Source organism: Trachemys scripta, chromosome 4 (assembly GCF_013100865.1).
Source record: "Trachemys scripta elegans isolate TJP31775 chromosome 4, CAS_Tse_1.0, whole genome shotgun sequence".
NCBI classification, from domain to species: domain Eukaryota; kingdom Metazoa; phylum Chordata; order Testudines; family Emydidae; genus Trachemys; species Trachemys scripta.
Genome location: NC_048301.1, coordinates 82,290,651 through 82,315,922, shown reverse-complemented (window position 1 = coordinate 82,315,922; position 25,272 = coordinate 82,290,651). Strand labels below are relative to the sequence as shown.

The window sequence follows — 25,272 nt, the reverse complement described above, 5'->3', positions numbered from 1 at the left end:
CTTTGCCAAAATGTAGACTTCTCACTCACATTCTTTATCCTGCTGAAGAATGGCCACTTAACCAGATGATAGTCCATTCAATTTCATTGACCCCTGGCTGAGGTGTCAGTTTGCCTTTTGTCTCTGAGGAACTGGTTTGTGGCTGTTTCCCCAGATTTAGAATATATCTTAGTAATATCATATAGTAGAATCTTATAACTTTATATACAATGCTGCCACACATATATTACCAGGACAAAAATTATCAGCAAATCATGAGTTTTCAAATGGTACCTTACAAAGCATAGTTTGTACAAAATTTATCATAGTCTTGAAAAGAAGGTACAGACTGTCACAGTTGCAAAACTTCATTTCAGGCCAACACATATATGAACACTTTTAGCCAGATTCTGATCCCCTTACTTGCACTGAACAGCACTTAACTGCACACATAGCCATGCTAGTCTGGAGTAAGGGGATAAGAATCTGACCCTGAGGAAAATAATCTCAAAAGTAACCATTTTGATACTTAGAATTTATTGGACAAAAAAAAGATTGCCTGGTTTCAAACAAGGTTTTGCTGTCATGTAACTAAGTTAAGGGCTAATTTTTATCTTTAAGTCCCAGCCTGTGCTACAGTTCATCTCCTAGATGGGCCATACAGGCAGTATCGGATTTCACTTTAATTCCTGTTTAGCCAAGTTCATGACTTAAAGGATGTTGTTTAAGCCTTATTCTCCTGATGCAGGGTGCTTCAGACTGGCTGAGACTGACTGTGTTTCAAGACACCGTCTTAAGTGATAGATAGATATAATTTCATCAGATTTTGTTTTCTGTTTTTAAATATATAATATTTTTATAGAAAATACAAAAGAGCGGGAATGAGGAGGAAGGTTATAAGATAGGTATAATAAATTATGGGAGGACAATTGCACAAGATAATATTTGGTACATATATAGTGTTCTGCAAGTATAATGAAATTAATTCTCATAACGCTTCCGTGAAGAGGGGTTTCCATTTTGCAGACAGAAAAACGGAAACAAAAAGCTTAAGGCCAAAGTTTTCTAAAGAGGACGCTAAGTTTGGGGCCTCTGTTATTGGGTTTCTAAACTTGAGACAGCTTGGGGCTGACTTTCAGAATTGGTGCATACCCACAACTCCAAATGAAGTCAGTGGGAAGTGCAGGTGGTCAGCATGTCTGAAAATCAGACCAAAGGCATCTCAGGTTGGGCACCCAAAATGGAGGCACCCAAAATCAGAGGGTACATTTGGAAATTTGCGTATGCCAAAGACCACATAGAATGGTCATTGGCAGAGCCAGGATTCATAGTCAAATTTCTGACTTCTAGTTCTGTGACTAGCCCTCTGCTGCCTTCTCTTTTATACTTCAGTTAAAAATATCATGTATGTGTAATTTCCTTATTGAAAAACAAGTTATTCAAACAAAATCAGAGCAAAAGACTAAATTTCTTCAAAGTTTTTGGATTATCTTCTTGACCAGTGCCTTTCCAAGACTCATGAGTTCATTGTTCTACAAATTCTGAAATATTTACTCTCTGCTGACTTTCAGTTCCCTCAAATAGTTCTTTGGCAAACTGTCATGGTTCTTAATAATTACTCTTGAAACTTTCTCAAATCTTATTTAGTAGTTGCTCAGGCCTTACATCTTTATCACAGAACTAATAAAGAAGAATTGAGAGATAGCCCTGAAATAAATATTTAGCACCATTGCACTGATGCTTCGTAATCACTGATTTGAAGCTGCACTCTGAATAGCAGGCAGCTAAACAGCAGAAATGGTGTGATAGGTTTATATTTGAACTACAAATATAAACCTTTAGATTTGAAGTGTCCTCCAAAATTGAAAAATATGCATTGATGCAAAATCTCTTTAATTTGGTATCTTTCTGATAAATTTTGGGAAGACCATACTAAACATACAAATATATAGACATATCGCCTACCTTTGCAAAAGTGACTAGTGATTTTAGGTGCCTCACTTTTTGGGTGCCCAATTTAGGACACCTGAAAGGGACCTGATTTTTATAAAGTGCTGAGCACCTGCCCAATCAAATCAGGTCCTTTTTATAATGTTGCAATTCGGGCACCTGAAAATCAAGATGACTAAAATCACTAGTCACTTTTTTAAAATTCAGGCTATAGATCCCAAATTAACAAAACTTTTGGTGATGTAGCAAAAGAATCTGAATCACTGGTGTAAAGTAGATTAAAATAAAAATCTAAACAGCAAATCAGCATGAATGTTTGTGTATAATAAAAGGATGACATTCAACTTTCAGTTCCTAAAATGACTGTTCTTACTGTTGTGCTCAAAAAAATAAATGTTAATTGATTTGGGTTGCAGAGAGGAAAATAAGGAAACCACTTAGTATTTACTGACTAAACATCTGTTATATAAATAAAAATGTAATTATTCTGAATGATTTGAACACATTTAGAGAAGAGCAGGCAAGCTTTGAAGGCTGTAGTAATAACTCTGCAAGGGAACTGTAAAACTTCTCTAAGAATAATATTCTATGATTCATACAGAGAACATCAGGGTTGGAAGGGACCTCAGGAAGTCATCTAGTCCAACCCCCTGCTCAAAGCAGCACCAATCCCCAACTATTTTTTGGCCCCAGTTCCCTAAATGGAACCCTCAAGGATTGAACTCACAACCTTGGGTTTAGTAGGCCAATACTCAAACCACTAAGCTATCCATATGATCTCCTTTGCTAAGAGTAGGAACGTGGGAGAATACTTCTGAGACTAATTTGGGTTGCAGTTAAATTGCCAATGAGGCTTTTGGTTTTATTTATTTATTTTATTTCATGATAGAATTGTAAGCTGCTGAGATGTCAGGTTTCACCACATCATGGTTCAAATAAGCTAATGACTTTAGGAAACATCAGCCTGTTGTTACCTATTCTTATATGAACAAAATATCTGAAATTGGTTTATCTGCACCTAAGGGAAATTTAATTTAGAACTCCTTATGTCTAAGACATACAAGTTAAAAGGCTTTTATTGAATTAATTATTTAACAATTAGGCAATGTTAGTTTTTATGGTTTAATTATTTTGCATCTATGAATCAGTTTAAACACTCTTTGGTTTTGTAAATAGGCCAGTGTTCACATCCCCATTCTCAGCCCCACACGGCCTATTTATATTCCACTTACTGTTTTTAAATTGTTAATTCAGAGAGAGGGTTTGACTTTAAGCCCAGCTTTAGGTAAGTGATGCATAAGCTGCACCACCCAGGTGGATAGCCATGGTTGGCATTGACATACAGAGGCACACCTACAAATCAAATCCTGCCCAGCTATCCATGTGCTGCAGGATAGATTAGTAATTTGCTGCTGGCCCTATACCTCCATTCCAGCCAGAAGTACGGGTGATGGGGCGCAGGCTATTCCCATATCCATGCCCAGTCACCTACCACATGCTCTGCTAGTGGGAAATAAGTGAGCATGCAGCTCACTTGCTTGCTTCCTCATGTCTAGAACCAAGGTGCAAGTAACCTGTGATAATAGCTGGAATGCTAAATTGGTTAAAATTAAACTAAAAACAAAGCAAAAAAAAGATGCAGTTAGCAGCAACTTTTAAAAGAATCCTGCTTATTATTTCAGAATGTACTTGCTATTAAATTAATCTGATTCTGATTCTCTGTGCTACATTTGATGTGTTTTGGTTTTTTTTCTTACCAAAAGTTACAATTAAGGAAACATAGTGATAGCAATCAACTCATGCATTTAAATTTGAGAGGTTTTACCGTTGCCAAATGATTGAATGAAAACCGTGGTGACAATTAGAACAAACAGACCTATTCATTGATATTGCTTGCATGGATTAATCATTGTTATATTGTTTATATTAATAATTCAAGCTAAAGAAAAAAAACTAAAAATAGAGACTATCATTGTACTGGAATTCAGAGGTAGATCATGGGAACCTAAGGCTTTATTTTTCCTGGTTCTGCATGAAGAACTTTCACAGAAATCAATGAGATTTTTGTACCAAAACTAATTGTGTGGCAAGATATAGACCTTAAAATGTGCTGAACGGCAAGAAGGTTGTCAAGTAGCCAGTTTAATACCTCCTTGTTCTCTCTCCAGAATTGGACTGGGTCAGGAAGAATCAAATCTCAGAAGTGTAGTCTTGTTTACAATGTAAATTATGTAATAAATTGAGTGCTTTCAGATTAACCTAGTTTTGTGAGTATTTAATTTCATTTTGTGAGCCATTAATGGTGACCTTTATTTTCTTTGGCTCAAATCCTGACTGAAAATAATTAGTGAAGATCTTTGTGTTCTTCTTAAGATCTTAAATGCAGTTTCTTGGACACTTCAGTATACTTCCTCTCTACAGATGCAAAATATTAGTGCAGCAACAGCAAACTAGTTTATTCTAGTTTGCGCTCGCTCTCTCTCTCTCTAATAACTCCAAGAACAACCATCCTTCACACCCACATCCATTCTGCTAAAGACTTGACTGATGTATGATTTGCAACAAATCATAAAATCAAGGTTACCCTCCCCCTTACATCTATCCATTAGTGCTGTTGTTGGAGAGCTTTTAGTGCAGTAGAATTCATCATTGTAGCATGCAGTGTGCCAAACCATCAAGCTTGTTTTTAATACTTAATGCAGACGCATGTATTGGTCGATTGAGGTATGTGCAACCACAAGAAGAGCGACACCAGAGCATGACGTGAACAGTGCAGTAACTTGGAACAAAAGGAGAAATGGCTCATTTACATGATGTCTTATTTTAGCATTTGTGATTTATTTTACAGCTCCTGTGTGAGGAATGGGCAAGCTATGGAGTCTTTTATAAATACCAGCCAATTGACCTGGTGAGGTAAGGAGAATTCTAAATGTCCTGTTTCCAGGCAGAAATTTAGACATTTCATAAAGCTTTATGCAGTGTGATAGAATCATTAGATCTTCATAAACACAGATCCTGAAGCCCTTCCCCTACCTTCCACCAGACTGCCCTCATAAAGTTAACAGATACAGATACAGGGCCTGATTCTCTCCCTGGATTCTACTGGTTTCCCTGGATGGGGATTCCTGGCAGTGGAAAGTCCTCTCTGGGGGATGATGAAGAAAGACACAAACCTTCTATAGGCTTGGAGTCCTTGATGCAGCTCAGCGTGAGGGGGGGGGGGCAGAACATGCTACGGATGGGTCAGGGCCGGGGCACCCAGTATACGTGCTGATTCCCTGGGTAGAACATAAAGCTACCTTCCCTCCATAGCAGGGATGGCAGGTTTGTATAATTTTTGGTGGTGCTCAGAACAGGTCCAAGTCCCGCCCCCTCACCCCTGCCTTGTAAGGCGATATACTTATTTTTAAATAATACAAAAATATGAGGGCTCTGGTGTGGACTAGTGATGAGGGGTCTGGGGTATGGGAGGGGCTCAGGCAGAGGGTTGGGGTGCAGGGGTGAGGGCTGTGGAGTGGGGCTGGGGATGAGGGGTTCACAATGCAGAAGGGGTCTCAGGGATGGGGCAGAGGGCTAGGGTGCGAGGGGATGAGGACTCAGGCTGGGGATGAGGGGTTTGGGGTGTGGGAGGGGCTCAGGGCTAGGGCAGAGGGTTGGGGTGGGGGGGGTGAGGGCTCTGGCTGGGGGTACAGACTCTAGGGTGGGGTGGGGCTGGGGGTGAGGAGTTTGGGGTGCAGGTAGGCTTCCCCAGGGCTGGGGCCGGAGAGGATGACTCCCCCGCAGCCCTCTCCCCGCCAGCAGCCACGAGCTCTGGTGGAGGGGCCCTCCTCTCTCCCAGCAGCACACTCACCTCACACCACTGTCACTGCATGTGCTCCTAGGACCCATCTCAGGTCCAGTAAGCACCCTTGTCTCCCCTGTGGTGGATACCAAGGAGGGGGAGGGGCTGCCATCACATGTGCGCCTCCCAGCGCCGTATTATTGCCTAGGCTGACAAGGCCTAGGGTGGCAAATTTGCAGGGGCGGAAGCTCCCCTCCGCGCCCTGCCCCCCTGCTCCAGCTCACCTGCGCCTCCTCTGCAAGCGCGCCGCCACGTCCTGTTTTCTCTCCCCTCCCAGCGCTTGCAGGGAGGGAGGGGGAACGCCGCGCACTGGGGGAAGAGGCGGGGCCGGGGGTGGGGATTTGGGGAAGGGAGGGGGCGGAGTTGGGGCGGGGACTTTGGGGAGGGGGTTGGAATGGGGGTGGGAAAAGGGCGGAGTCGGGCGGGGCCAGGGCGGCAATTATTTCCTGGCCTAGGGGCAGCAAAATTATTAATCCAACACTGGCGCCTTCTCCCCTGCTGCTGCCCCTCACTGTAGCCTCACTAGGGGTGGGGGATGGGCCTGTCCCTTGCCCAGCTTGGGGCAGGAGCAGTGACCGCAGGTGTGGGGGTGCTGGTGGAGGGTCCCGCCAGAAAAGGGAAGGGTCTGAGGCGGAAGGGCAGGGGCAGGAGCAGCCTGCCCTGGCACTAGTGGTGGGGGCACTAGGACCCTGTGGCTGCAGTTGATGCCAGGAGCCAGCAGAGCGGAGCATAGCAAGGAGTTGCAGGGGGCAGCCACTCGCTTGAGGCAGGGATGCTCCGGGGCCCAGGGGAGGTGCACAGGGGCAGCAGGCGGGGCCAGGGGAGAGACCCGGCCCCAAACATTGGTGGAGCTGGGCCCTGAATATTGCTGGAGTCCGGGCACCATGGGCCTATATAACTCACCGCCCCTGCTCTGTGGAAGCACTGTGGCAGGATATTGATAATACCTAGATATTTGTGCTTAGTTGTTACAGTGACTATAGACCATTAGACAGACCGACAAAGCATGAAAATCAGAAAGTGATGGGTCCAGATGAGAAACAGACATTTAGTATAGTTACAGCAGTCCCTTCAAGTGACTTAAACCAGAAGATGCATTTGAGTTTGCAGTTAAGTTTAAATTAAAGTTCTAATGGGAACAGGGACAAGGCTTTCTTTTTCTAAATTCGCACTTCACTCTCTCTTTGGTTCAAAAGTCTTGCTTACCACAATGGGAATTTAAGGTGCACAAAAGAATACAAGATTTTGATTTTTTTTTGTCTTTTTATTGAGGATGAGTTTTGTTTGTCATTGTTGAGATTCAGGGACCATGGAGTAATTTCAATAAAGAAAAGGGCAAAATTTTTGTTTAGGGAAATTTGATCATGGTTAATCTAAATATATCAGTTTAGACCCACAGAGGAGCAAAAGAGTTTGGCTAGTAGGGATAACTGACTTTTTTGGTTCCTCCATCACTGGATTCATTCCAAGGGGCGTGCAAAAAGGAATCCTCCTAGGGGAAATGCATTCCAGCTAGTCAAGAGTTTACTTTCCCCTTCAAGCTTAATACTGCTGTGATTCATAATTTTAGCCATGATATATTTTAAGATCTAGTAAACATTTCATTGTTTTTTTTTTCTCAATGTATTTCAGAAAATACTTTGGAGAGAAGATTGGACTGTATTTTGCCTGGCTGGGAGTTTATACTCAAATGCTCATTCCTGCTTCCATTGTAGGGGTTATTGTGTTTCTGTATGGCTGTGCAACCGTGGATGAGAATATACCAAGGTAAAAAAAATATGCAAATGCTCACTTTTATTTCTTTACACATCCAAACAGCATTCAGAATCCAGGCTGTTATATTTATGACACCAATCATTTATTCAAGCTTTATGTTGGTGCTGAGTAGGGTTGGAGCAGTGAAATCTTCAATCCTACCTGAGACCAGGCCATCAGTTGGAATACTGGCCATGGCCCTTATGCAGTGTGATAGAATCATTAGATCTTCATAAACACAGATGGTGGAGCCCCTCCCCTACTTTTATCAGACTGCCTTCATAAAGTTCATGCGCATCATTCATGGCATAGAGAGAATTCATACTGTATAGAGTTCAAAAATGACAATGTGACACTTAAGGAGCTTGATCTGTTCAGTTTATCAAAGAGAAGTTTGGGAGGTAACTTTATCACTGTGACAGGTATTTAGACGTGGAAAAGATATCTGATGGAGGGGCTTTTTATTCTTGGTGACAAAGGTATAACAAGATCCAATGGCTGGAAGTCAACTTAGAAATAAGATGTAATTCCCTAGCAGGGAGGATGATTTAACTTTGAACATCTTACCTGGGTGGTGGTGGACTCACCATCATTGTTTGGAATCTTTAAAATGAGATAAAGCATATCTTTTAGAAAGATATTTAAATTCAGCTTCTAGGAAAAATTCTGCCTGTGTCTGCAGGAAGTCACATGGGACGTAGGATGGTCATAGTGGTCTCTTCTGGCCTTAGAGTCTGTGAATCCTGATGTTCGTTTGTTCCCTTCATGGGCCTTGGAGAGAACAGGAAGCTCTCTCCATGTTCAAAACACTTGCAGCTCTGCTTCAAGATAATGATTATGAACAAATCTCATGCTTCAGGGATTCAGTCAGTCACCTGCAGGAGTCAGGAAGAATATTTCCCCCCAAAGCACAATTGGCCAGATGTATTTGGGGTGGGAGCAGGGGGCAGTCACCTTCTTCTGAAGAATCAGGCAGTGGCCACAGCTGGAGATAGGATACCGGACAGGGTGAACCTAATGCTCTGAGGAGGCACAGAAAATACTTTTTCTTAGAAGCTTGACTGGTGTATCTTGTTCACATGCACAAGATCCAACTGATCACCACATTTGGAGTTGAAAAGGAATTTCCCTCCAAATCGTACTGGCAGGAACCTAGCAGGTTTTCACCTTCCTTTGCAGCATGGAGCACAAATCACCTGCTAGGATCATCTGGGCAAATCTCACCTAATCAATTCCCTTCCATTTCCAGGGCTTCAAGGTGTTGGTGGCACCTCAGTCTCTCCTGTTTTCTGCTTGTGGCACACAACAATTTAAACCCAAGTAATTGGGCTCAGTATAGGAGTAATAGGGTGAAATTTACTAGAATATACAGGGCAGACTAGATGATCTAATAGTCCCATCTGGCCATGAAATCTATGAAAAGGTGTACGAGGTACATGAATTCACCCTGTGCAGCCAGTCTTTCTCCCTTGCAAAATTCCAGTACAAGCCTTGCCTCTCTGCATCAGGTTGAATTCCACACTTAGGCTGCAGTCATAAACACACAATGTGACTACTCAGGTGTATAAAGTTAATCATGTGTGTTTGCAGAATCAAGGCTTTAGTGAATACATGTGCCCCATCGGATAATTTGGCAAAGTTTAAACATCACTAAATTTTCTTAGCTGTTGGAGTAAAGATACAATTAATCGTAAACTAGAATGTCCGTGCCAGCAGTTTAAGAATCTAGGCAGCCTGGCTCTGGAACAATTATAATTTAGAACTGCTGCATCATCAGATTGATGTGAACTATTTCTGGCCATTGGAGATGAGAAAAAATTAGATTTCTGGGCATTTGTTTTAGTTTGTCAGGTATAGTGGAAATATCAGTGCTGTAGGATATGTAAAATAAATTAAGATAATTGCATGATTTTGTACTGAACAACAGTTTTTCCTTCTGGTACTTGGTTGAAGCAACTAAAAACTCAAAGTAAAATGCTACATATCTGTGAAAGTGTAGTGTCATTAAGACCTAGAGTTTGGCACACCAGGAAGCTAGTTACAACTCACCATTCCTGGAACCAGCTCTACACCAGCCTCTGTCTGATGGACTGCATTAATATATGCTGTCTGGTGACGGGTCCCAAGTGTCTATCTGCCAGCCTGCAATTGCCAGAGCACAGTCAGCTTTGGCCACACCTCCTGCATGCTTCATCCATTTGAGCACTTTACACGTGATGGGTACTCTTCCACACCAGGGGACTCTCTAGCAGGGAACATTTGGCCTCTTTCTGTTCCCTTTTAATGCTGGAGCTCCGCAAAGGGTTTGAAGCAGGTCTCAGGACTGATCCTACAATATTCAGTACTTGGCAAAAATGCTATGTTATCAGTATTCTACCACCTTAATAATCTAATAATGAATTGTTATTATTATTTATTAATACAGTGCCATAGGTGTGCATGACACTGTATAAGTAGTCACAGTGTTCATCTAAGAGTTTGTTCTCCACCATAGAAAGATAAAATATGTACAGAACAAAATATGTTTTCAGAAAGTAGAATCTAGAAAACAGCTGTGGGTAAAAAACAGATAGCATGTAGACAAAATAGAAGGTCACAGTTAAGCTTATGTTGAATCAGCACTTGCTTAGTTTTGAGTTTATATACACTTAAATCTCCAGAGATGTGACAAAATAATCATGTGTGGCCTGTTGATGAGGTATGTGCTAAAAATAATTTATTTTAGCTCACTTGTTGACAGCAACTTTTCTGTCCTTTTCATAATTGTAGATCAGATCATTATATAAATTAATCTTAAAAGAACATTAAAAAAAATTGTGTAACCAGAACACAGACGATATGTCTGTTATAAAGTAGTGGATAGCATCTACTGTGAACAACAAAGACAGCTCAAGAATACATATGTCTAAACTAGGTAATCTGGTCAAATTAGTAAAATCCAGGTGCCTGATGTTGTTTAGTTATTTATTGTACATTTTCCAAAAAAGCCTCTAATTTTGCATTTCCAGTTTTGCTTCCATAAACCGTTTCATGTGAAAATGATAGAAATTTAGATATCAACCAGGAACGATATCTGTGTCCACAAATCATGTAGTTGGATGTCCAGGGGAAATTTTCTGGTCTGATAGGGTTGCTTTGCATCACTCCAACTGTTGACAAGTTTAGCAGCCAGCATAGAAGCTACTCTGCTATCCCCTTATCAGCCTCTAGCATAGGGGATTTTTCTGTGTAAATGATGTAGTGGGCTCATCTTCATGCCCCAGCTGCTAGAGTAATTGCTGGGAACCATAGGCAGTCATGCTTAAAGTAGAGCAGTCTGCTTCCTGCTGTACTTTATGCTGGGCACTGGCGCAGGTTGAAATCAATTTTGCCTATCACCCCACCAGTCCCTATCCCTAGCTTAGCTCCGAAGGACTATCTAGCCCCTAAACTCTTATCACTTTCGCATGCGACTGATTGTACCTGCAATTGATTGTAGATGCAAAATTAGCATTTCAATTGAGGCACCTTAAAAAATGTGATGCTAAGATCCATGAATGTAGTAGTGGTCTAATGACAATTCCAAGATACTTTTTCTCATACCACACAGCAAACTTTAGACCAGACTGCCAGACAGTCTCTTTTCCCCAGTAAATGGAATGGAGGTCAAAGCCAAAAACATTGGATCCATTTCATTTAATGTGCCTCTTCTAACTTTGTTGCCTTGATCTGAGGTCACATATTCCCGATAGTGTAGTTCCAGAGACAGAGCTAAGTGAGGGTATCGTCTTGAGGACAGTAGAGAGGAAGAACAGTTTTGTGATTAAAGCACTGGAGATCGGAGTTCAGTTTCCAGGTCTGAGACACACACACACACACACACACACACACACACACACACACACACACTCTCTCTCTCTCTCTCTCTCTCTCTGCCTCAGTTCCCCATGTATCAAATGGGGTTAATATTTATTTTTCTCCTATCTTTTGTCTGCCTTGCTTTACATTGTAAGCACTTCAGAACAGGCTCTTTCTCTCACTTTATGTTTATACAGTGGATAGCATAGGGCCTGATTCATTTCCTCTTGATGTCAATGGAGAGATTGCTGTTGACCTGAATGGGAATTGGATCAGACCTATAGTGGGACCCTGATGTCATTTGGGGCTTCTAGGACTGACCATAATACAAAATAAGTAACAATACTAAGAAGAGGTTGAGAAGTGAGAAGAAATACGAAGGGAGCATTTGGCAGCCCTGCAGGTTGAATGTGCATTCAGTGACCAGGAGCATATGCAGAGGACAAATGTCTTATCAGAAGAGAGAACCTGTGCATGGTAGATTAAATGTATTAACCTTACTCTTTGCATTTACTTGTTGCTTTCCTCACAGTATGGAGATGTGTGATGAGAGAAACAATATCACCATGTGTCCTCTATGTGACAATACATGCAGTTACTGGAAAATGAGCTCTTCCTGTGCCACTGCTCGAGCGAGTCACCTGTTTGACAATCCAGCAACTGTCTTCTTCTCTGTCTTTATGGCTCTGTGGGGTAAGAAATTTATGGCTTTGACGTGGGGTTTTTAATTCCTTTAAATACAGGAGGGAAAAAAAAAACAAAAAAAAGCTAAACCAATATTTTTATGCTTGGACAGTTAATTATGTCATGTTCCTCCCCACCCAGCCCCCTCCCCCCCTCTTTCCAATGAAACTGTCATCCCTAAATTTATATTCTGGACTGAAGGTTAAAATTCAGGAGGTTGCTCAGATGAATATAAAATGAAATTGTTAAGCATATGTCATAAAACTGCTGCATGGCATGTCTAGATTTCATTAAGGGGATTGCATAGCTTGCCAACAAAATCTACTTACAGAGCCAGTTTCCAAATTAGAACATTGCTGAAGAGATGTATTGAATATGTGGGGCAGAGAGGGGAAGAGGAGCGTAATGGCCGTTCATGTCTCAGAACAAAACATGACTGAGTCTTGCTGTGCTTGCAATTAAGTTTATCAGGGAACAGGCCTGGACTAGTGGTCTGCACAGCGGACCATGAACTTGAAGCTGCTGCAATCTAATTATTTTACAACTGCTGATTCCTCCTGAAATTCTTGAGCAAGTTTCTCTGCTTCAGTTTCCACTTGTAAAATTGAGTTGTTAATATTAGCTGTCCCAGGGAAGTGTTGTGAGAATGAATTAGATAGTTTGTAAAGTGGTTAGAAGCACTGTGTAAGTGCTAAACATTATTACTATTGTCTCAGCTAGATTCCCCAGTGTGGACAGTAGCCCAGACGGTATCAGAAAACCCCTACACAGGAGATTTCTGTTGAAAAGAGATTCAGTGCTGAGGTAACCCAAGGACTTATTCCTTTAGGATGGAGAACTCAGTTAGTCAAGATCATTGCCACTGGTGGGAAGCACCAAGTAATAGTTTCCTTTTAGCTGGTTGGCTGAACAGAGAGAACTCCAATTTCTAGCATTACTAATCTTTGTGGGTGACATTCGCTTGCTGGTGGAGGTTTCATGTAAGGCCCTCTTGGCTATGGAACCGTCACATTGGCCCTGCATGAGGGGGAATACCAGTTAAGTGACTAATCACATCTTCTGCAAGTCAGGGGGTTTCCATTAGGAGAGTTGGAGATAAATAGTCTGGAGCCACTTGTGTACAGAACTAATACATAGGAACCTTGCACGTAGGGAGCACAGATGAAGACTAGCTGCCATTCCAGCCCACAGGCTGCATTTCAGCCTTATAGCCTGCCTCCAGCTTGGGGGGGTGGATTCATTCCCAACATCCACCACATTGAATAGCCACAATGTCACTTAGTACGTCACTAAAAGCAGCACAAAGAGATCTTTGCCTATGCAGGCTTTCATGTATGAGTAGTGATCTCCATTTTTGATACTGTATCTCATTTAGTTCTGGAAATACAACCCTAGTTTCCATTTACTGAGATATATAGGGAACCATTTTGTTTATTAGCAGTAATTTAAGATGAGGTTAGTGTATCCTTCAAAATAAAGTAAGAACTTTGTTTTCCTGGCCACAATCATCAATTTATAGAAGCTGCACTACCATCAGCTATGACTGAATATTCTATTCAATGTAAGGTAAGGTTGGAAGTGGAGTGGGTACCTACTATATGGTCCTGTTGAGAGTTGGTTTAAAATGCACTCAGCAAACAGGCATAATAAGATAATCAACAGAAAATCTGAAGAGGAGAGGTGCAGAATCTGTGGAGATGAGTATCTGTTATCTTGAACAGCATCTTGTCATGTTACATATATTGAGAAATGTGATATAACCCGGAGCAGCATGCCAACCCATATCAGAGACTTTAAATAGTCTGATTCTGTCATGTGGTAATCAAATATCTACTTGCGCGCTCTCTCTCTGTGAATTGACAGGTACTCCAATTGGTCTGTAGCCTATTCAAATGTATCATGACATAGAAGATTGCCTGGGGAGAGTATATTAGTCCCCTCCACCCATTTTTGGTGATTGAAGAGGCAATCTCTATTATTATGCAAAGTCAGAGTAAACAAACAACTTGGGGGGGTGTCTGCAAAACACCTCCTCCGCAACTGCTTGTGTATTTGGATACTTGTATATCCTCCATCACCAGAGCATCTGAAAGCCTCACAGACATTTATGAAGTTATTCTTTGGAGCAGGGAAGTATTGCCCCTATTTTACAATGAAGAACTGAGATATAAGGCGATCAAGGCCTCGATTTTCAAAAAGTATTTAAGCATATGCCTAACTTAAACACTTGAGTTTTCCATTAACTTTAATAATACTACTTATATGGTTAAGTACCTCAAAGCAAGGCCTCAAGCCTGGATACATAAAGGTACATAGGCACCTAACTCAACTCCCAGAATTAGGCACCTATGTACTACTTTTAGAGGCCACCATGATCCACAAAACTCCCTCAGCTGCCTATGTTTTTTAGAGTAAGGCTATGTCAACACTACTGCCTATGTGAGCAAAACTTATGTTGCTCAGGAGTATAACTATTCCACCCCCCTGAGTGACAGAAGTTACACCGACATAAGTTTTCATGTGCACAGTGCTATGTCGGCGGGAGAAATTCTCCCACCAACATAGCTACCGCCGCTCACCGGGGTCAGTTTTTTATGCTGACAGGAGAGCGCTTTTTATGCCCATCGGCATAAAGCGTCTTCACCACATGCACTGCAGCGGCATAGCTGTATCGGTTCAAGTGCACCACTGCAGCGCTATACATGTAGACATGCCCTAAAAGTGCACTCTACACCTATGTTTCTGCCTCTGGCCATGTACCCTGCTGCCTCCCTCTAGGCTAGGGTTGCCAGCCCTCCAGGATGGTCCTGGAGTCTCCAGGAATTAAAGATTAATCTTTAAGTAAAGATTACATCATGTGATGAAACCTCCAGGAATACATCCAACCAAAATTAGCAACCCTACTCTAGGTACCCAGATGTCTATCTCTTACCCTAAGCCCCAGAGCAATCCACACCCAGGGGAAGATAGGCATTCATTCACCTAACTTGTGTGCTGGGCCTGATCCAGTAGGTGTGCTCAGAGGCTGCCACATAACTTCACACAAAACAACTGGGGGAAGGGAAGGTTTCTTATAAGCTTTAGCCCAGTGGTGAGGGTACTTACCTAGGAAGTGGGAAACCAAGGGCTCAAGTCCTCCCTCTGCCTGAGGAGGAGAAGGGTTTTGACCAGGGATCTGCCACCTCTCTAAGAGCCCTAACCACTGGGCTATGGGATACTCTGATGTGGGACTCCTTCACTCTCCTGTTGAAGTTGTTCCACTTTAAATACATCATTGATTAATTAATATTAATTGGGCTGGAGGAAAAGGGAGAATCACTGTGTATCCTAGGGATTAGAGCACTCAGCGGTGAGGAGGCAGATCCCTTCTCCTCATCAGGCAGAGGGGGGTAGACTTGAACGTGGGGTCTCCCATATCCCAGGTGAGTACCCTCACCACTGGGCTAAATGTTACAAGGGAGATGTCCCCTACCCCCACCCCCACCCAGCTGTTTTGTATGGAGTTGGGCAGCCTCTGACCACACCTACTGAATCAGGTTCTGCAAACAAGTTTGGCAGGGGAACACTTATCTTCCCCCAGTTCATGTATCACAAGCAGATATAGGCACCTCCCTGCAAGGGGTGGGCCTCAGGACATATCAACTATTCCATTGGCTCCCAGCCTAGGTTACTGGCTTTTGTGGATTGCATTCCTAGGCACCTGTGTCTCCCCATTCATCGTATAGGAAGCCTAAGCACCTGACTCAGGCCTTGTGGACTGCGGTGTTGTTCCTGTGATTATCTGGGTGCCTGAGACCCTTTGTGGATGTGGACCTAAGTGACTTCCACAACATCACACAGGAAATCTCTGGAAGGGCTGAGTTTGGAACCACAATAACCTGAGTCACAGGATAGGTCTTTAGCTACAAGATCATCCTTCCTCTCGCACATGGCCAACCTGCCTGGCACCCACACAGTTCCACATCTGCTACTGTTGCTATGAGCCAATAGCACACTGTGCTTCCCAAACACAGGGTTTTCCCCGTACCATAACTTTGTTTCAGTGACTTACTGGTCTTTCTCATGCCACCTCCAACACACGTGCTATAGTGCTTTGGAGACAAGAGTCCATTCATTAGTTATCAGTAAGGTTAAGATTTTGTCAGTTACTTTTAGTAAAAGTCAGGGACAGTCACGGGCAATAAACAAAAATTCACAGAAGCCCGTGACCTGTCCCTGACTTTTAGTAAAAATAACTGTGATAAAATGGAGCTGAGCCCAAGCCCTACTGTGGGAGAAGAGCAGGAGTGTCCTCCTGCCGCTCAGGGCAGCTGACAGCTCCAGATTTCCTCACCACCTGCGGCAGCTGAGAGCTGCATGGCCGCCTGCAGTGGCTCGAGCTCCAGGTGGCCCCCCACCACCTATGGCTGTTTAGAGTTGTAAGGGGCCCTCCATCACCTGCAGCGACTCAGAAATCTGGGGTTCCCCTGCTGCCCACAACAGCTAGGAGCTGCAGGGGTCCCTGCTGCCCATAGCAGCTTGGAGCTCTGGGGTCAGCAGCTGAGAGTTCTGGGTCCCCTCACCACCTGCGGCTGCTGAGATCCCCTCTGCTGTGACTCAGAGCTCGGAGCTGCAGGGACCCCCTGCCACCCACAGCACCTGGGAGCTGCGGGTCCCCCATCTCTTAAATTAGCAATCTGACATTGATTTTCTGTCCCCTAAAAATAAGGTCTGAATTTGTGTGGTATGAAACCTCATCCAGAATCCCTCAAAATTCAGCTCACATAATGATCTAGAAAGCAATCTACCAGAACCTTTGAGCTCCGTTTGTGTTTATGGGCAGAGATGAAATATGAAAATGCATGTGTGTTTGGCAGAAAGTCATTCTTTCTTTGCTACTTCTTTGAACCAGCCACAGTCTGTTGGTGCTTCTCATATGAGCTAACAGATGGCTATGTTGCAGATGTAATATTTTCATTTTACATTTTTCCAAGTTGATGCTGTAAAATGATTTCTGGTAGCAGCATGAAACAATGTGTCTTTCATTTTCTCACTGTACGTGGAAACTACAGACCACAGTGTAAGAACTCCCAAGGGCACAGAGAAGGGGCAGGGATTCAAGGGTTATATCATAGACTGTTTTAAGATATAATTATGATGTTACCAAATTACAGGAAGCACAAGAGTTATAAAGGGGGTCAGTTGTAGGCTTTGTACGTGAGAATTTCACTTGGAGGACTGATGAACGCTAAAAGCACCGCCTGATTCCAGTCACTCTTTTATCTATATTAGTCTCTCTCTCCCCCTCTCTGCCTCCAAGGTTTTACTGAATATCATGGTACATCTTGTTGAGCACATCTGTTAGTATTCACTGCAGAAGAATTCTCAGGGGGTTAGCCTTTCTCAATGGACTTGCTTTCATAATTACTTATTTACTGAACTGTGCTGGTTTGTTCCCAGCATTAAAATGTATGTCCTCTGAGAACTTCCTCCACCTCAAAGGCACATACACTGATAAAGAGCGGAAATTTTGCTGCAATTCAAGAGTTGTTTTCACATTGTTCCTTTTTCCTGGGTCTACCCTGTTAAAAACAAAATGACTGCTGCACCGTGGATCCCCTTACAATGGCCATTAAAAAGCTCCCTATTTCCAACACTTATAAGGTTTGATCTATATGCAGTTTTTGTATAACTATTTTGGATAGGGCTGTGATTATTTATTGAAACAAGCAACAGAGGGTCCTGTGGCACCTTTAAGACTAACAGAAGTATTGGGAGCATAAGCTTTCGTGGGTAAGAACCTCACTTCTTCAGATGCAAGTTGTACTAGTATAACTGTTTTTTGAAACAGTTATACTAGTACAACCTCTAGTGTGGACATATTTACATCTGTATAAAGGTGTCTTATACCAGTATAGCTTATTCTCCTTTATTCTCCTTCCCTAATGGAAATAACCTATAAGTACCTTTATACCAATATAACTGTGCCCACACATGGGGATGGGGAAGAGGGATGTTGTGCCACTTTAACTATACCAGTATAGTTAGAGATCTGCAACTGTTGTGTATGGATAAAGCTAATACTGTTCAGATTGATAGGCAGCCATATACAAATGTTGCCTGTAATATCCTTACAGAGACACAAAATATTAGTTAATTTTGATTTGGGCACCTAACTCCCTGAGGTACCTTTGAAAATCCCAGCCTTAATTGTGCACTTAACTATCCACTATCAGGAACAAACAAAGGTTTTGTGGGTATGTGAGAGAGCATTTCTTTTGTCTCCCATAGTTAAAAGTTGGCTCCCAGAGTATTTACCAAGTACTCCTACTGGAGAATTCAGAATTCTCACTAACATAAATTTCCATTTACAATTTAATTATAAATTATTTTAAAAAACAGCTCCTGAAATTAAACTGCCCTAATAACTAGCCACCTTCTGTTCAAACCTAATGGAAGTTTTGGATGTACCAGATATGCAAAATCAGGCCCTTATGCATAATAGTTTTACTTATTAACATCCTGTAGCTATCAGGCCAATTCTGCTCGCAGTTGTTCTCAGTGAAGATCCTCTGGATTTACACCAGGGTAACTGAGACTAAATTTGACCTAACACACCTAAGCAGATACTTTAGACAAATTCTAACCCAGGCCAATTTGATTTTAAAGACCTTAAATATGATCCAAATAACTATGCTCTAACAAAGTATTTTTAATTCCCAGCTGCCACTTTTATGGAACACTGGAAGAGAAAACAGATGCGTCTCAACTATAGATGGGATTTGACTGGGTTTGAAGAAGAAGAGGTTAGTTTTTAAGTTGGTTTGGTTTGACTCCATTTCATGGTTTGGTTTTGTTACATTTTAACTTCAATAATTACACTGTAAATGGTGCTGTACTCTAAACTGTTAAGACTTTGCTTCATGGAATACTGCAAGATTTTTGCAGTAATTCCTGGTACAAAGGAAAATTCTGTATGTGAACGATTTCTGAGGGTTTTTTTTATTGTGGGTGTATTGCTAACACATCTTGTTACCATGGAAGCATAATTGTATATCTACAACACCCTCCCCCCCACACACACACACACACTTTTTTTTTTTTTTAAATGATGTTAGGTCATACCTAGTAATGCAGGCCCGGAATATATAGCTCATACATAATTCCCTGACTCAAGAAAGGATATTAAAAGCAGAGAGACTTACTCTCCTCTTAGCTACTCTGCTATAAGTCAGGAATGGGTCTGTCAAAGTTGATAATGTTTACACCATTGTAAAACCAGCATGAAGAATCAGGTTCTGAAAATGGCATAGTTGCTCCATTCAAGTCTATGGGAAAAGCTCCCATAAACTTTAATGGTGCAGGATCACGTTTTAATTAGGCAAATTTTGTGGAAAATACTGCAGGTACATTGGTATGGAGCATTGTATAAAAACACTAGGACACAAATTTGGAGGTTGTCTTTGCTGTGTGTACCAAAAGACATATTTGGGAGTGGTTCAAGGTAGGAAGATCCAAGCAAAAGAGTGCTAAATATTAAAATGTTTATGGAATAAAAGGAAAAGAGTCATTTTGAGGATCTGCATTTCAAAGCCCTTGATCCAAAGTCCATTGAAGGCAGTTGTAGTTTATCAGTGACTTCAATATATTTTGGATGAGACCCTAGCTGCACAATACATTTGAGCATCTTTGGCATACCCATAGAAGATAAGGAGGAAAGTTTAGATTTATTCCATCTCAGGTGTTTGGGGTTTTTCAGCAACAATATTTGGATTGCAAATTGGAATTGAAGGCAATGGGAGTTCTGAGTGGTAAATATTTTGGGCTTTATTCAGCCCAAAAAACCATTCAAAGACATCACTCAGCTGCAGCTGTTCCAGAAACTTCCATGAGAGTTGGACTGGGCCCTATATCTTTGTAAAGTTAATTTCTTGGGAGTTATGCCTGTAGTTCTTTTATTAGAAACATGGCTGCCTGTGCAATCTAGACATAGTGATTATATTCACAATAAATACTATTCAATTATGGGAATGTATTTTAGGAGACCTTTTATTAAACAATGTGTCATGCTACGTGATGGGCCTGATATTGTAATTCTACAAAAGCTTTTTTATTTTTAATTGACTTCTCAGAAGAAAGTTTGGTTTCTAGGGCCCCAGTCCTGGTAAGTGCTCCATGCAGGCATATCCTGAGCCAGCGCACACTGCAGGATTGGGACCTGCTATTTTGTTGGATGACAACATGAGGATTTTTTTTTCTAGCTATCGTAAGATGACTGTCCTTTTATTTTTGGTATCTTTAATTGTTAGCATACATGAAAATGGAAAGGATTAACTGTATCTTTCCAACAGCTATCCCCTTCGTGAGTGTGTTCAGAGTTCTCTGCAGTAAAAACAATGTCAGACCAGAGACCGCAGCTGTTAATAAAGTATATTTTACTCTTCACTTAATATGGTCTCTGCTAGCTAATACAGCCCCTTGTTTAGCAGCACATTTACGCTCCCAACTTTCCATTGACTTCAGTGGGACTTAAGCAGATGCTTAAATGCTTGCTGAATCAGGATCTCAGATGGCATCCTAAAATACTAAAATATTTAATCTTCTGTTGGGTACATTTATTCAATAAACTCTTTCATGCAGTAATGTTAGTATATCTTCAATATGAAAACAAGAGCAGACTGATTTTTTCCTGGTTGTGTCTATCAGTGCACTCTATCTATCATGTTGTTCCATGTGATTAAAAAAAAAAAATTCAGTGCAATTTGCAACAGTTCAGTAATCATCTTTTTTGTTTGTTTTTTTTGTGTTTTGTTTTTTTCTTTCTTTTCTGGTTTCCTGAAGGAGGCAGTCAAGGTTTGGAATTTTTTTAATTGCTCTACCTTTTTTATTACCTGTCTATTAGTGAAAGGTATCTTTTCATTTCACCCACTTCTTTTTTTCCAGCATCTAATTTCCTTAAAGCTCCCACTACAGTGATTCTTCCTTTCTTTCCTTTTTTCCAGTGGTTGGACTTCTTTTCCCAAATCCATTCTATTTTTCCATCCAGTGCATTCTTGTGGGTACTTTTGGAATCCTTCAGCTGTCTTGTTCCTTCTATTTCGGGTTATTTTCCTACATCTCCTCTTTTTCATTGTATGTGGCTAGTCTAATATGCAGTGTCTGTTGCATTGCAGAGATGTACCTTTCTAGGGATGTTGCCGTAGGTATGAATCCATTTGGTATCCAAACTTGGGCCATCTGAAGGCCTCATTGGCAACTTGCCAGTACCCCAAGAGCTGCACATATTTTACCTAAATTATAGCAGATAACAGCTACCCTTCATGAAGCATGGTTCATAGAGATTATAGTTTGTAGAATGCAATGTTTCATCTTGATCCAAATGGCAATGTCTCATATCAAGATGGAACATCACATGTTGTGATCTGTAGTGTCTGCAAGCTACGCTATAAATCACAATGACCCAAGCTTGATCTGCTCAGGGTTACACTTGATATATTCTGTAGAGCTTTTTTCCTGTTTCCTAAACATTTATTCCATGGAATAGAATTTAGAACGATATAGTACTTCAGAGATTTTAGCTACAACATGCTATCAACTTTACATTAGTGATCTGTATAGTAAATTAGAATTCAGTATGAGAAACGGGAAATTAGTAGGAACTGGACTTATCATTTGTTCATATATAGATGACCTAGGAAATAGATATAATTTCTTTACTATTAAATGTGACTTCTTTCACAGGCTCATCCCAGAGCAGAATATGAAGCTAAAGTATTAGAAAAATCACTGAGGAAAGAATACATACATAAAAAGGTATGCTAAAAATATTTATGTATTTAACCACGTAAACTTCTTTGGTGAATAAATCCATTTACAGATGACTTGACCAAGATTTTGGAAACAAAAATAAACATAAAGACACTGTTGTATATCACATGTAAGCTTCCAAACATTTCTTTAACAATTAATTGCATTTACAGTGGCACATACATTTTATAAATATATATAAAGCTTGTACAAATATAGAAATGACTTCAGTATTTGGGTATAAGATGTATTTTAATAGAATTCTTCAACTATCATTTGAATTCTTATTAGGCTATGGATAAAGTTTGAGAAATCTGTAACTGAACAGTAAACTGTATCTTGCAGTATTATAAGTAACTAGAACTTCTCAGAAGAAATTCTCATGCCTTCCTAGCATCCATCATCATAACAACATGCTAATCATTTGGGCCAAACCTTGAGGTCCTTTACTTATTCCAATTAAAGTCTGGCTGAATAAGAACTGAGCAAAAACAAAATGCTGATTCATATCCTACTGCAGATTTTCCCACAGGAGAGGTATCTGGAAGAGGAAAACTCAGTAAGCATCTCTGATGGATTTTCCTCCCTTCTTTTCCATTGGGAAATTAAGATTTGCTTTCTCCTTCTTTGTGGCATATGTATCCATTGGAATGGACTGTTCACAAATTTAAAAATGCCTCTAAAAGACACATGTTCAGCCACTGGATTGGAATCTGGCTTTCTGCACTTAAGTCTTGATGTTTGTGGCTTTTAAAAATCCTATGGCATTTAATAAAATAAAATGGTTACTAAAATAATTAATAATAATAATAATTAATACTAACCCCAATTTCCTGGCTGAATTCCAGGTTGGGCAATAACCTTCTGCATTTCTAAATATAATCCTCTTGCCATCTCAGCTGTGTAAGGTATCTTTCACTTCTGGTCCCAACTTCTTTTGTTGTGTTGTGGTTAAACAGTTGCTACATGTCACCCCAGAGGTGGCTGCATTTCAGTGGTGCATGAAGTGATACCTGTGAGTAGCTTGTACAGCATAGCAGACGTTTGGATTGTAAGACACATTGAGATCCTTCAAGATAGAAGGTATTATGTAAATGCAAGCTATTAGTATAGCCAGTTACCATATGACAATTAGGTTACTTAATGATGGACACCTTAAATAGACTGGACAGGAATTATTTTAAATTTGTCTGTTTTGGTTTTCTTACACGCTTACATTTATGTATAGTTTGGCCATTCTTAAACAATGGAATCAGTTGGTTCTGATACGTTTTAGTTAGACTATTACAGAAAATGTTCACGCTTAACCTCTTTAATATTAAAAGGTTTTAATTTTGGTGTGGAATACCTTACATTCAGCATTGCTTTAAAAAAAAAAAAAGCTTTTTGTGATGAAGAAAGAAGATCTGAATACATTGTTTTTATTTCCCCAGCAAAAGTGGAGGGCTTTCTACTTTTTTTTTTAAATACTTTAGAAATACACGTCTCACTCCTGTAAATTTCAGCCTAAAGTGCCAGTGTATTAAAGCTCACAATAAACATCCCTTCCGAGACCTCTTGGAAGCCAGTCAAACCATGAAAAAACAGACCTGAAATTCCTGATGTTTCTCAGACCAAACCTCTAAAAGAATAAAAACTTTCAGAAGAGAAGTCTTTCAGGCTTTCTTGTACATCATAAAGAAGAAGAAAAGGGCATGAGCCTAATATTTTGTAAATTCTTTGTAGGTCACCTTTAAAAGTGGGATTTCTTCCAGACAGTGGGTTGTTGGTTTTTTGTTTTTGTTTTTTAAATAAACCTGAAGTTGGAACCCAAAACATTGAGCAAACTAATGGAGTACTTGTTGCTAAATTGCACTGTGTACTTTCTCAGCAGAGTGTGTGGATTAATTTGGCATTGTTAGTCAATGCTTTGTAACGTTGTATCGCATGGTCCTTTTTTGTTTCCTTTGATTGCCATCAGAAGCGTCGACATTTGCCAGAAGAGACAGGAAACAAATGGAGACAGAGAGTTAAGACAGTCATGGCTGGGGTGAAATTGGTACATTTCATTCAAATTTATGGAGAAACTCAAACTATGAGTAATTATGGAAGACACAAATTGTTTTTCTCAACAACCTTTGGTTGTTGAACCTTTGTTTAATATTCACGTTCAGTTGTTATTTTCTCCTCTCTTCAGCACCCAGATAGACACTGTGTTTACGTGTAGTGGGGATGGCACTGCATGGCTAATCTTTGGGTTACCATATTGAATGGATGTTGCATTTTTGTAATGAAGCATGTGCCACATGTTTGACAGAGTTGCCTGCTGTTCTATCAGACAACATGCATGTAACTTTGAATGAGATTGTTGTTCAGTACAATGTAGTGTCATCTTCTTTAATGTTACTTTCCTTTGACATTTTCTTTCTGCCTTTAAGAAATCACTCTCATTCTGCAAATTTTACAAATGAAATCAGATCAGAGATGACTTTCTAAATGAGACTGTCATTCCCAGATAGATTGTGTGATCAAAATTAATAGAGTGATCAAATATAGTAAATGTGATACTGCAGAGATTTTGCATGTGAGTAACTTAACTCATGAGTAGTCGCACTGGCATCAATTTTATTCATGTATGTAAAAGTTACTCATAGTCAGGTGTTCACAGGGTTAGATCCTTAGCAAAGCAAAATCGACCCTGGCAACATTGCACTAAGGGCCCAATCCTGAACAGCCTCCCCCATGTGAGCAATCTATATTGCAGTGGGACAACCTATAGGATTAAGTATTCCTCATGTGAGTAAGGCTTGCAGGGACAGTCCTAATGGTGCTTTATTGAAAACATATTCTAACAAAAAAAAAGTTTAAATCTTTTCTGGGAAAGGAAAATGAAATATTTTACACTAGGAGAAATCTAATTTCACAGCGTAATAGTTTACTTAAGTGTGTTTCTCAAAAAAGCTGTTCAGACTCATTTATACAATGCAGAGCTTAGCACCAAATTGAAGCTGTAAGACGTTTACCTGTATAAAATTGTATCTTTAAACACTGTATCCTTCCACCTTCTAACTGGTTGCGTGTTTGACTGTTTTCCTGTGCCTTGTTGTTTTTGTTACAAGAACAAATAGAAGGGATCTTTTTAGATACTGTATTAAATTACAGGGTGTTGGGTTTTTTTTTTTCATATTTTAGACTGATAAAGAGAAACTGACATGGAAAGATCGTTTTCCAGCATATTTTACCAATTTTGTTGGCATTATCTTCATGGTAAGTATTTCCTGGAAAATATTTAAGATTCACCTTACTGAGTGATTGTGAAATCTGCCTTTTACAATGGGCACCTTTTTGTCTAGGAAAAAAAAGCTATTCAATCACTTTAAAATTTTAATAATTTGAAAATCACTTTGCTCAGGTGGTACTTGACTTTTGTTTTGCTTGTATGTCTTTCTTTCATAGTGTCT

The 25,272-nt window shown here is 40.6% G+C and overlaps 1 protein-coding gene across 3 annotated transcripts in view; it reads left to right on the top strand.

Moving 5' to 3' along the window:
- The window catches only part of ANO1 (anoctamin 1), a 116,148-nt gene that overhangs the window by 70,754 nt on the left and 20,122 nt on the right, over nt 1-25,272 (top strand). For 2 of the 3 annotated variants that reach the window (XM_034769756.1, XM_034769755.1), the window contains 7 exons: nt 4,778-4,842; nt 7,403-7,537; nt 11,895-12,055; nt 18,749-18,831; nt 20,867-20,878; nt 21,767-21,838; nt 25,004-25,078. In XM_034769756.1, coding sequence (XP_034625647.1) covers nt 4,778-4,842; nt 7,403-7,537; nt 11,895-12,055; nt 18,749-18,831; nt 20,867-20,878; nt 21,767-21,838; nt 25,004-25,078 — 603 coding nt within the window. Of the gene's footprint in view, nt 1-4,777; nt 4,843-7,402; nt 7,538-11,894; nt 12,056-18,748; nt 18,832-20,866; nt 20,879-21,766; nt 21,839-23,792; nt 23,871-25,003; nt 25,079-25,272 lie in introns of all 3 variants that reach the window. The other variant, XM_034769758.1, reaches the window with a different exon arrangement.